The following is a 12,129-nucleotide window of genomic DNA, read 5'->3' as shown; positions in this document are numbered from 1 at the left end:
AAATAATTCAACAGAAATCCGCAGATTTTTACCAAAATTCTCAGCAGAAATAGCAAAAACGTCTGCAGATTCCGCCTGGCCCTGGCTATGGATGACACAGAACTTGACCTAAAGTTAGTGCTGCACGATTCTGGCTAAAAGGAGAATCACGATTTTTTTTTTTGTGCTCAAATTCAAGATCATGATTTTCTCACGATTCTGTAGATGTAAAATAAAGGTTAATATGAGTTGGCTATTATTATTGTCATTCTCAAACAATAATATTAGGCCTATGTGTAGGTGTACCAATGGTTAATATTAAATTATATATAGACTTGTAATGGTGGACTTGAATAGACTTAAAATTTGTCCTGGTTGTTGTACAGTAAAGTGATGACATCAGAATAACAACTCATTTGAGACATGATCATTTCTATGATATTTGCGCATCTTGGTTTTTTATTTTCACTGGCGAGTGCAGCTCATGTCATGGCTGCCATCACTTTGAGGGAAAAAACACACATGCAAATCACACTTCCCATGTGGTTCTCAAACGATCACTCTGTGCAACAAACTGAACGTTATTTACAACTTTATTACCTGTTGTTCACAGCCTATGCAGACTTCATTCATGGGCACATGCGTGTACTCTCAATAGTAAACACACAGTGCGTCAACTCGTGTGTCATTTTGCCGCCGCAAATTAGGTGAATTATACCATATAAAAACAGTATGTGACTCTTTTAACGCCATTTAGAGGTGTCCACGTTGCTGAGTAACGTAAGTAAAACAATGTGAAGACTTGTGCGACCTCCTTTATGCTTCTCCCGAACTTGAAAATATAATTGGCTGAATCGTAGAGATGCTGGATTAAGATCGTGTGGGGGTCAAATCGAAATCTTATTTCGATTAATTGTGCAGCCCCACCTAAAGTACATGCAAATCTTGAGAGCATGCCCTGTGAGTCACGCAACAGTCTGTTTTGTGTTCCGATTAGCCTGCTTTTCACCAGAGTTTTATATTCAAGGAATTTACATGAAAACTAGGAAACATTGGTGTTTGAGGCTGTATGGTCATTTCCATGTAATGAACACTTATTGTTTGACTATGCCTTGGTTTAACCACACTTCCTTTATTGCACCTTTAAATGGATGTAAATTGTCACCAAAGATCTTTAATAAATAATGACTTAAAAATTTAGATAAAAATTTTGATTGTGAGTAAAAAAAATTTCCCTCAGTGTCAGTATTAGGGCATGTGTTCACATGTCGTGATTGGTTCTGCCTCTGACGTAATACCTCGGATGCGCCTGTGCTTTGTTTCTAACAGAGGAAGTTGCGCTTTAGCATCAGAGTGGGTATACATCACTGCAGAGTGCGTCTGTGTGTGTGCACAATATATTGACACTGAGGAGAAGAATCTGTTGAATAAAGTAATTTGTTTAGTTTTATGTGCACACAAAAGTATTCTTTTAGATTGTTTAATATTGCGATTAAACCACTGAAGGCTATACGGTCAGTTTCAAGGATGTTTTTTGGCATTTTTCTGGACTTTGGATTTGGGAACCTTGCTATCTTTGGAGTATGAACGAGTTCTCAGATTTCACCTAAAATATCTTAATTTGTTTCCAAAGACAAAGAAATGTCTCAGGGGTGTGGAAGGACATGAGGGTGAGAAATTCAAACAGTTTTCATTTTTGGGTGTACTAACACCATAACCCGTAATATCATTCACTCATGAAAAGATGAACTTCTTGGCTTTTCGTCAGGTTTATTCCCAGTCATTCATCAATACCTATAAAGGCACTATTTGTACACAAAACATCTTTAGTACATCACAACACACACTCACCTTACAACAACAACAACAACATTCAGACACAAATATGCACACTCAAATTTTGAGGCGAACTTATAATAATTGTCCAATGTCAAACACCAAGTTCCCGTGAAACCCTCATAAACCTGGCTGTTAGAGATGTGGTTTAGACAGATTGTCTTATGCGGTCTTCATCACTCAGTCTCATTCTGTGTGTGTTTCAAAGGAAGCCAATTATTGGAGACTCATTTCTTCATCTTCAGGTCTGCTTCTATAGCACAACGTCGCCCCCTTGTGCCTCCATCCTACAGAAATCAAGAAAACAGTCCCAAAGATATCAGCGTTTTAAATGTATGACAAACAGATTATTTAATTACAAATACTTTTTAACCATTTGCACTTTGCCACATACTGGTGAAACTGTAATTTGATTCACTTTTTGATCGCTACCATAGACATCACTTGTTATATATGTAACAGAGGCCAGCTAGCGAAGTGCTATGCAGGTAAACCTCACTCCTCTGCCCTCTAAAGATGCTCTAGCGACAGACGTTAAAGGCCATGGTCTTTAGCCTCCTTGTTAGAACAACCGAATCCTATGTAAAGAATTGCCACGTCAATCCCAGCTCAGACCGAGTTGGGTGCAGTATGACTGGTGGGTTACACGTGGGGGCTCCTCCGGGATGGGAATTAGGTTTAGGGGGGATGAGTGTAGTGGAGGCCAACTAGCGAAGTTCTATGCAGGTAAACCTCACTCCTCTGACCTCTAAAGGTGCTCTAGCAACAGATGCTAGAGGCAATGGTCTTTAGCCTCCTTGTTAGAGCAATGGACTCCCATACAAAGATTGCTCAGACTGGGTTGGGTGCAGTATGACCGCTGGGTTACACGTGGGGGCTTGTCCAGGATGGGAGTGAGATTTAGGGGGGTGAGTGTAATGGAGGCCAGCTAGCAAAGTGCTATGCAGGTAAACCTCACTCCTCTGCCCTCTGCAGGTGCTCTGGCGACAGACGCTAGAGACCATGGTCTTTAGCCTCCTTATTAGAGCAACCAACTCCCAATGCAACGAATCGCCAGTTTAATCCCAGCTCAGACCAGGTTGGGTGCAGTAGGACTGGTGGATTACACATGGGGGCTCGTCCGGGATCGGAGTGAGGCTTAGGGGGCTAAGTGTAACGGAGGCTTGCTAGCGAAGTGCTATGCACGTAAACCTCACTCCTCTGACCTCTAAAGTTGCTCTAGCGGCAGATGCTAGAGGCTATGTTCTTTAGCCTCCTTGTTGGAGCAACCAACTCCCAATGCAAAGAATCGCCGGCTCGATCCCAGCTCAGACCGGGTTGGGTGCACTAGGACCGGTGGGTTACATGTATAAAAACTAAATTTTTGTCCTAGTATTTTGATGTTGATCTGACCGCTTGAAACACAAATAACAATACTGTGTAGTTAAAAACGAAGTGTTGCCATAACTACACATGACAACTGCTCAAACACAGTCCTGAATGTTCGTGATTAATAAATCATTGCAAAAAAAGCATCGTCATTTAGGAACAAAACCGTGTGTATGTTTTTAATTGAGTCACATTTTTACTGCTGCTTGTTAGTCAATCTGGAAATAAAATTTGATGACTGTATGGAAAATTTGTTTCTTTAGTCAATAGCTACGTTTCCTTCCACCTATTTATATTCGCATTTTGGATGTGCGCATTAAAAATGATTGATGGAAACGACAAGATGCACATGAATTTTGGAAAATGTAACTGTGTAGGATGAACTTTTTCTTTGATAATAAAAAATGTGCATAAACTACACTTAAAACACGTTTACCGAACAAATTCCAGTATGCGCATTAAATAAAGGTCATGTAATTTTGTTATAAGAGATGTGATGATAAAAATGTGTAAATGGACAAACTAGCAGGCTGAGCACATTATAAAACATCTGAAATGTGGTTTTTGTCATTCTAAATGCCTTAACCATTTCAGTATTAGTGTTATTACATCATACCTTCAGAAAAGTCAAGAGCATCTGTGCTCCGCTTCTCACACCTTCAAAAGTCACCAGGCGTTCATTGTGTGTCAGCATTGTCTTCTGAGGCACAAGTCATTTATTAATTAAAGGAAAGATTCACGCAGCTTCTCCTACTGCAGCAAATTCTGTTTTTACTGTTGATATTTTGTGTCGATTTTGTTCTCTTTGACTCATTGGATGGAAACATTGATTTATTCGCACGTCTTTTATGGGATGTTCCAGTTTTGCGCATAATTTTAATTTGGATCTTTGGATGGAAACATAGCTAAACTAAAAAGGTGATTCAGTTGCCATATCAGCCAGTTTATTATTGATAATGCTTAGACAGACAGGATACTCACAAAGAGAGAAAGAAGAAATGCAGGAGAGGCCATTGGAACACAGTCCTGTGAGAGCACAGAGAGATAAATACACACAGAACTCAAATGCAGAAGCTATTTAAAGGTGGATTGTCCACTGAAATAGAAAAGAGAAGAAAGGAAAAATCTGCGTTCAATTGTCATCTCAGTGATCTGTAGACGGTGTGACTAATGCAGGATAGTTAACACTGTGTTTTTCAGTCATCAGATCACTGTTGTTTTTACACTGTACCATTATCCAGGGTAGCGTTGCTGCTGTGTTCACATTGCATAAGCATCAGCAGATGGGTACACTATGGTCATAAAGGGATGGACATGGTCGGCAACAATACTCAGGTAGGCTGTGGCGTTGACACAATGCTCAATTGGTACTAATGGGCCCAAAGTGTGCCAAGAAAATATCCCCCACACCATTACACCACTACTACCAGCCTGGACCGTTGATACAAGGCAGGATGGATCCATGCTTTCATGTTGATGCCAATTTGACCCTACCATCCGAAAGTTGCAGTAGAAATCGAAACATCAGACCAGGCAATGTTTTTCCAATCTTCTATTGTGTAATTCTGATGAGCCTATAGCCTCAGTTTCCTGTTCTTAGCTGACAGGCTGATGTGGTCTTCTGCTGCTGTAACCCCTCCGCCTCAAGGTTGGTCGTGTTGTGCATTCAGAGATGCTCTTCTGCATAACTCAGTTGTAGTGAGTGTTTATTTCAGTTACTGTTGCCTTTCTATCAGCTCGAACCAGTCTGGCCATTCTCCTCTGACTTCAACAAGGCATTTGTGCCCACAGAACTGCCGCTTGCTGGATATTTTTTCTTTTTCTGATCATTCTCTGTAAACTCTAGAGATGGTTGAGCGTGAAAATCGCAGTAGATCAGCAGTTTCTGAAATACTCAGACCAGCCTGTCTGGCACCAACAACCATACCATGTTCAAAGTCACACAAATGACCTTTCTTCCCCATTCTGATGCTCAGTTTGAACTGCAGCAGATCGTCTTGACCATGTTTACATGCTTAAATGCACCGAGTTGCTGCCATGTGATTGGCTGATTAGAAATTTGTGTTAACAGGCAGTTGGGCAGTTGGTGAGTGTATACAGTTTAAGTCAGAATTATTACCCCTCTTGAATTATTAGCCCTCGTTTATTTTTTTCCCCCAATTTCTGTTTAAGGGAAAGTTTTTTTTTTTTCTAAACATAATAGTTTTAATAACTAATTTCTAATAACTCTGTTAATTAGATGGTTTGTTGAAAAAATATATATTTCTTAAGGGGGCTAGTAATATTGACCTTAAAAGATTTAAAAAAAAAATTTAAACCGCTTTTATTTTAGCCAAAATAAAACAAATAAAACTTGCTCTAGAAGAAATAATATTATAGGAAATACTGGGAAAACTTCCTTGTTCTGTTAAACATGATTTGGAAAATATTTGATTAAAAAAAGCATCAACAGTATATTATTCAATTATAAATGATAATTCACCCAACAATAGCAGCCTCAATGATCATAAGAATCTACTTTCAAACACATAAAAAAGCCCTGCCTTGTCGTTGGGGTCCTGTTTGCGGTTGGCCTCTCTGCCGCGCAGGCTCTTGGCACTGATGCCCGACTCTGAGGTCTGCATGATCAGCTGCGTGGCCAGAAACTGCTGGATCTGCTCCAGAACGTCCCTCTGCATCTCCACAGCCATGTGGAAAACATCGTGATCTGAGCTGTTGTACATCACTGCGTTCTGGAACATCAGCATGATGTCGCGCTGGAACTCAGCTGTGGTGCGGATCAAACCGTTCTCAATGTTCTTCTTGATTGTGGACAGGTCCATCGGCCTAAGAGCAGAAAATGGTGGTATTTAAATGACTTTGGATTGATTGAGCTCTGGGGTAAACATTGAGCTCTGGGGTAAAGCTACACTCAAAACTTTTTTTTTAATAAATGAGATGAAACAATACAATTCTAGAGATTTCATTGGGACAACTTAATTTTTTTTATAATCAATTCACATAAATTTGTTAAAAGTGTTAAGTTGACCTAATCAATTTGTGTTGGGACAACATGAATGAATTGTGTGGAACCCTGCATTTTTAACAGTGTAGGGATATTATAAGTCAGTGTCAGGACTACGATAAGTAGTACATGGGAAACGGGAATGTAAAAAAAATGCTACCATTTGTTTTGCTTGTATGTTTGACTATTTTTATCTTGAAACATCAAGCACAATTGCATTCTTGTGATGAAGGCAGAAGTGTACATCAGTTTTTAATCCATGTACATTACATACTTGCAGAAGTATCCTTCAGTTTTTAATTCCAGTACAGACTTGTGATTATTCTTTATGTACTACTAGTTATTTGTTTTTTGATGCTTGTAATCATTCATTTGTAACTTTTCAGTAGGAACTAGCACTTTTTGATCCTAATTTTTGGTTTCACATTTAAGAAAAGTGACTATAGCAGGGAATAGAAGTATTCAACATCATGTTTTTTTCCTGGGAATAATATTTGCAAAGGAGCTGTTGATATGGAATTGAACCACATTTTGATAAAAACCCAAACAATACAAACATAAAAATAAAACACAAAACAAAAAAAATCTGAAAAATAGTTATGTGTAATAACAATGGAACGACACAAGGAGAAAGTACTGAACTACTGAAACGTATTTAATACTTTATATAAGGCCTTTTTTTGGTGATGGCAGCTTAAAGACGCCTATCATATGAAGAATGAAGTCACATGAATTTTTCCCGCTGTGTATGAAATATGCATATGATGTAGAGTTTGTCAAAAAGTCAATGTTTAGTCAAAACTGAGTACTAGTACTTTAAGACGTGCTATTAGTAAGTATTTTAAATACTGCTACATAAAAATGAATCACTAGTAACAGTCGGAATTCTAATCAAAACTGAATATTCAATATCTGGGTGACATTTTACATTTATTTTTAGTAACAACAGAATGATGTATTATTAGATACTAGTACTTGCTTAAGTTTGTTCAATGAACTAAGTACTAGTATCTAATGACTACATTAAACTAGTACTAATACTAATAAGTGCTATGAAAGACAAAGAACTAGTAGTAATTTTAATAGTTCATTATCTAGTTTTTAATGGAATTCATTTATTTTCTTTTTGACTTAGTCCCTTTATTAATCAGAGGTCGCCACAGGGGAATGAATCGCCAAGTTATCCAGCATATGTTTTACGCAGCGGATGCCCATCCAAATACAACCCAACGCTGGGAAACACACACTCATACACTATGGCGAATTTAGCTTTTTCAATTCACCTGGACCGCATGTCTTTGAACTGTGGGGGAAACTGGAGCACCCGGAAGAAAAACCCACACAAACACAGGTAGAACATGCAAACTCCACACAGAAATGCCAACTGACCCAGCTGGGGCTCAAACCAGCGACCTTCTTGCTGTGGGGTGATTGTGCTACCCACTGCACCACCGTGCTGCCTAATGGAATCCAATATTCAATAGAAAATATACTAGCATCTAAAAATTAGCCAATACAGTGCTATTGCTTAATGGTATGCTAATGTATGCACAAAAATTATTCGTAACTTTGTCTAAATATCATGAGACAATATTTATTTTTTATCAGCTAACCTTTTGGATCAAGTACAATTTTCTCTCACCTGTGTACGATACTGTGGTAACCAGGGGCGATGTCATCAGTAACCGGTTGCAGGAAGACATTTGCATACCTGTTCAAAATGACCCATTATTACTTCATTTATTAAAATTAAATGAAAAGCTTTAGATGTGCTGAGATATCCAAAGAAATGAGGCAATCTGCATTTGGTGAAGTCACTGCAGCTGCCATTAAGAAGTTCTGGTGATCACACAACAGAATTTCAGCTAAAAGGAGGGCGGGGTTACTTGAGAGCATCACCTGTGATTGGCTGCTGCTCGCCAAACCAGCATAATGGCTTTCTTCCAAATCTTCTGAGCCTGAATGGCTTCCTGGTCTTCACTGCAGATAGAGCTGAGGAGAAGGAAGATGATATTATGTTATAGTAACATGATTAATTCTAGCATCAGAGCAAAAAGTGCTTTTTTTTGGTTAAAATATAATCACCAGATGTATTTACAGTTTAAAGTGACATGATATGACAGTTGCGATTATCATTTTTCCTATTATGATATATAGTGAAACAGCTTCTTGACAAAGAAAAAATGTAGGATGGGGCATAATTTTGTCCACAGGAAATAACTCAAATGTTGAATTGTTTTTGGGGTTTTTTCATGATTGACCATTTGTCCCATCCTCTTTCTGAGAAACACCAGATCAGAGAAGAAAGTTTGTTCCAAAAGTAATGTTTCATCCACTCTAGGGTCATTTTGAGTCTTGAATTTGCCCACAACCTTCTCTGTGTTTCAGCAAATGGAGTGATTTTTGGTGACAGAACTTATTTTGACACATATTTTGGGAAAATGCTTTGAAAAAACACTGGGCAAATTTACTACCCTTTAGTTATGTTGGTGGCTGTTTTTTCCCAATTGACCTCCATTATAATTACTTTTTTGATTGCAAAGGCATGAGATTATATTATTATGTATTCTTGCTGGGTTTTCCCTCTTGGGAAGAGGTCAAAATTTAAATTTTTACTGTTGATCATCAGTTGCAGTGCAAAAAAAGCCTAGTTTCTGCCTTTTTGGAGTATTGTGTGTGTCTATGAGAGACCTTTGCAGACCTATCTTGACATGTCTGAGAAAATCAAAATAAGCAGCTCTGGGTCCGTTCTTTGTATGTGGATTACTCAATTAGCTGGATTTAGTTATTGACGACTTGATACGATTCAGAATCATTTCGTTCTTCAAAACTCATTAGAGTTGTTGTCATAGCAACAGCTCAAACCTGCTCAGGAGCAGACTTATTTCATATAAACAGGATTAGATTGGGTCTTTTCAAGCAAAGGTAATACTGACAGTATGTACCAAATGCTAATATTATCTTGCAGTGGTTGTTAAATATAGTTTCAGTTAAAATTTAAAGTTAGAAAATATATATAAATAAAACTTATGCAATCTACACTCCGAAATAGTACAAAAACTGACATGGGGTGGTTCTCCCCAAGGGGTTCAAATTTATAATATGAACTTTTTAGATAAAAACGTGTACTATTTTAAGGTACCGACCCAGCTTTAGTACAATTTGTGTATGATAATAGACATCCAAAATATTTTACTTTAAATTATTATAATTTTTTTTTTTTTAAGAAATAATAAATTATGGGATTCCTGCACGTTTTGACAGCTAATATGCCAGTGATTTGATGCTTCACAAAAGTTGCAGACACCTTGACCTATATCAAAATGCTTTTTTGATGCAAGATTAATTTAAACAGCCAGTTATTCCTTACACTGATTAAGAAACTTGAATAGGCCTACTATAATAAAGATAATCTGCTCTAAATGTAAAATTAAATAAATTGATAAATAGTCTCGACACATGAAAGTGTAAAGCATGCAGCGCACAACAAAGGTGGAAATTTATTATGTTTAACAACCGTTTAGTATGAATTTTATGTAATTTTGCTCACGTTGATAATTGAATATTAATCAGATGATGTCTTTACATTGCTGTGCCGTCAGCCAATCGTTGCATTGCTGATCATGATTTCAAAGATCGATAGATCAGTCCTTGACAACACACGCAGTAATCTGAGATCATTTTATCCAGACATTTTAATCTGATTCGCGAAGTGTTTGAAGAACCAAATTAGCCAGAGATCAGTTATCAAGATTAAAAGATCCAGGATGTCAAATCATTTTAGATCATTCAAGCGAGGTATGAAGAACGGACCCTAGCTCTCAGAACATGGTAAACATAGTAAGTGTATTTATGCACACAAACACTATAATCTGCTGTTTCACTCAAAAAAGCCAGAAACTTTTTTGCACAGGCCTATCTAAAGGCTTAATGCTGCCAACTAGTGATCAACAGTCAAAATGACACATTTTACCTTTTCCCAATGGGGAAAACCACCAACAATGAAGATTGCATGATTATTTGCTGTCATGGCTTTACAATCAAAAAATGCCATTTTAATGGAAGTCAATGGGGCAAAAACCAACATAACGGAAGGGTGGTCAATTTGAACAGTACACAAGGGTTAATTCCATTTGGATTGGACACGTACAACTGTGAGGAGGCAGGGCTGCTGGGAATGGAGTCTGCCGTGGTGTTTTGCTGTACGGATGAGGAGGCCGTGTGCATGCTGTAGCCATCCTCGCTCTCGCTAGCCGGAGGATCCAGCTCGGTGTCCCCGTCTGCTTCAGAGAGATAAACAGCATCTCCGTCCTCCTCTCCTCCACAATCCTCCGCTCCATCCCCTTCCATTCCGCCTTTCATCTCCGACACACTGCAGTCCTCCGCATCGCTTGCTGCTTCCTCCTCTTCCTCTTTTACTTCCTGCTAATGAGGATGTAAACAAATACTAAAAATATATATATTAGACACACACACACACACACACACACACACACACACACACACACACAGGTGGATGGGGCATTATATATTATATGTAAGTGTATGCAGACAGTCACACCTTTGAGTGCTGTTTTATCACCAGGTCATCGTCTGACCGCGCATCTGGAAGAAAACCAAACATTTGTGAGTTCTTTAAATAGGTTTTTTAGATGTTAATATCAACATGTTAATGGCTGATTTATACTTCTGTGTTAAGTACACACGTATGTTCTGGTGCAACCTGTGTGTGGGTGTAAGGGCCCGTGAAGGAGGTCCAGATGGAAAGTTTTGTTTTGTGTTTACCTTAAGTTGTTGCACGTTCCCCGGTTCCCGCCTCAAAATGAACGAGTTTCAGCTACTTCTACAATAAGGTAGCGTTCAGAAAACAAAACACCAGCGAAGAATCTCGACACAGAAGAACATAAAAACCTACTGCCAGCTAGCGTTTCGGAACTTGAAGCAGAAGTATAAACCAGGCTTCAGTCTTAAAGATATCTATAAGCTAGTGTGCTCAAAAACAGTGACACAATTTGCATTTAGGAGATGTAAACATTCAAAGTTTGCCGTTTGTCACTTCCTCCTAAATGGATCAATTCTTTTTTTGATCTCATACTTCAGTTTCTCAACAAATACTCTGACCAATCAAATGCTCTAGTGTCTGACATAGCCCGCCCCTTCAGGATGCTATTCCTGCTTTCGCTTGAGCTCAACCACTCTTACTGGCAGAGCTGTATTAAATACTAAATGTTATTGGCTGTTTTTTGAAGGGGGAGGGGCTATGATTATCCCCGATTTTGACTCGCAGACAGGTTTTGAGAAATCGCTGACAAATGCCCGAAATCAGGCAAATCGGTGCTCATTCACGTGAGTAACAACTCCACAGTGTGAACTATCAAAGATGCGATCTGAGAAATGCAGATGAGTCGCCAACACCAGTCAGATATTTGGCATGCTAAATATCTGTAGCTTTTGCAGATTTAATGGAGTGTGAAATGTGTTCTGATTAAAAACAACATCGCGAACATCTACGGCCAATGAGAGAGCAGCATCCACTTGAATGGTATCTGCAGGCCAGCGGGAAGTTGGGGGAGAAGTTAAAAGTGCTTCATTTCGGTCTATTTGGACCCAAGAAATGAAGGAAAAACTAGTAAATTTGGCAGCAGCACCTGTGTCTGTTTGACGTGTCATCTGATCAATACCACAACCGGGTCAAAAAAAGAAACAAGTTGTGGAGAAATTGCTAATTCCCTTCAAAACCCAGGTGAGCAAAATAAGCACATTTTCTACCCCACTAAAGGCTTCTTTCTCATTGTACCGTTAATAACATAAGATTTACTATGTGCCCTCACGTTGTTTTCATGTCACTTCTCGCATGTGTTTGGTTGTGAAACGTAGTTTGTGGACCGAGACTAAGTTGTCAGCAATACTTCCTATTGTACAGTCATGTAGTGTGAAACCCC

The 12,129-nt window shown here is 38.7% G+C and overlaps 1 protein-coding gene across 5 annotated transcripts in view; it reads right to left on the bottom strand.

The window, feature by feature from the left end:
- Nucleotides 1-1,737: 1,737 nt before the first annotated feature.
- brd8a (bromodomain containing 8a) overlaps nucleotides 1,738-12,129 on the bottom strand; it is a 29,111-nt gene continuing 18,719 nt past the window's right edge. For 3 of the 5 annotated variants that reach the window (XM_056446867.1, XM_056446864.1, XM_056446868.1), the window contains 7 exons: nucleotides 10,749-10,792; nucleotides 10,338-10,612; nucleotides 8,087-8,179; nucleotides 7,830-7,898; nucleotides 5,727-6,009; nucleotides 4,165-4,209; nucleotides 1,738-2,102 (listed from right to left, as the gene is read on the bottom strand). In XM_056446867.1, coding sequence (XP_056302842.1) covers nucleotides 2,043-2,102; nucleotides 4,165-4,209; nucleotides 5,727-6,009; nucleotides 7,830-7,898; nucleotides 8,087-8,179; nucleotides 10,338-10,612; nucleotides 10,749-10,792 — 869 coding nt within the window. In that variant the 3' untranslated portion in view covers nucleotides 1,738-2,042. The remainder of the gene's footprint in view (nucleotides 2,103-4,164; nucleotides 4,210-5,726; nucleotides 6,010-7,829; nucleotides 7,899-8,086; nucleotides 8,180-10,337; nucleotides 10,613-10,748; nucleotides 10,793-12,129) is intronic. The other 2 variants (XM_056446865.1, XM_056446866.1) reach the window with 2 other exon arrangements.

Source organism: Danio aesculapii, chromosome 21 (assembly GCF_903798145.1).
Source record: "Danio aesculapii chromosome 21, fDanAes4.1, whole genome shotgun sequence".
Lineage (NCBI taxonomy): Eukaryota > Metazoa > Chordata > Actinopteri > Cypriniformes > Danionidae > Danio > Danio aesculapii.
This window is presented reverse-complemented; position numbering and strand designations above follow the sequence as displayed.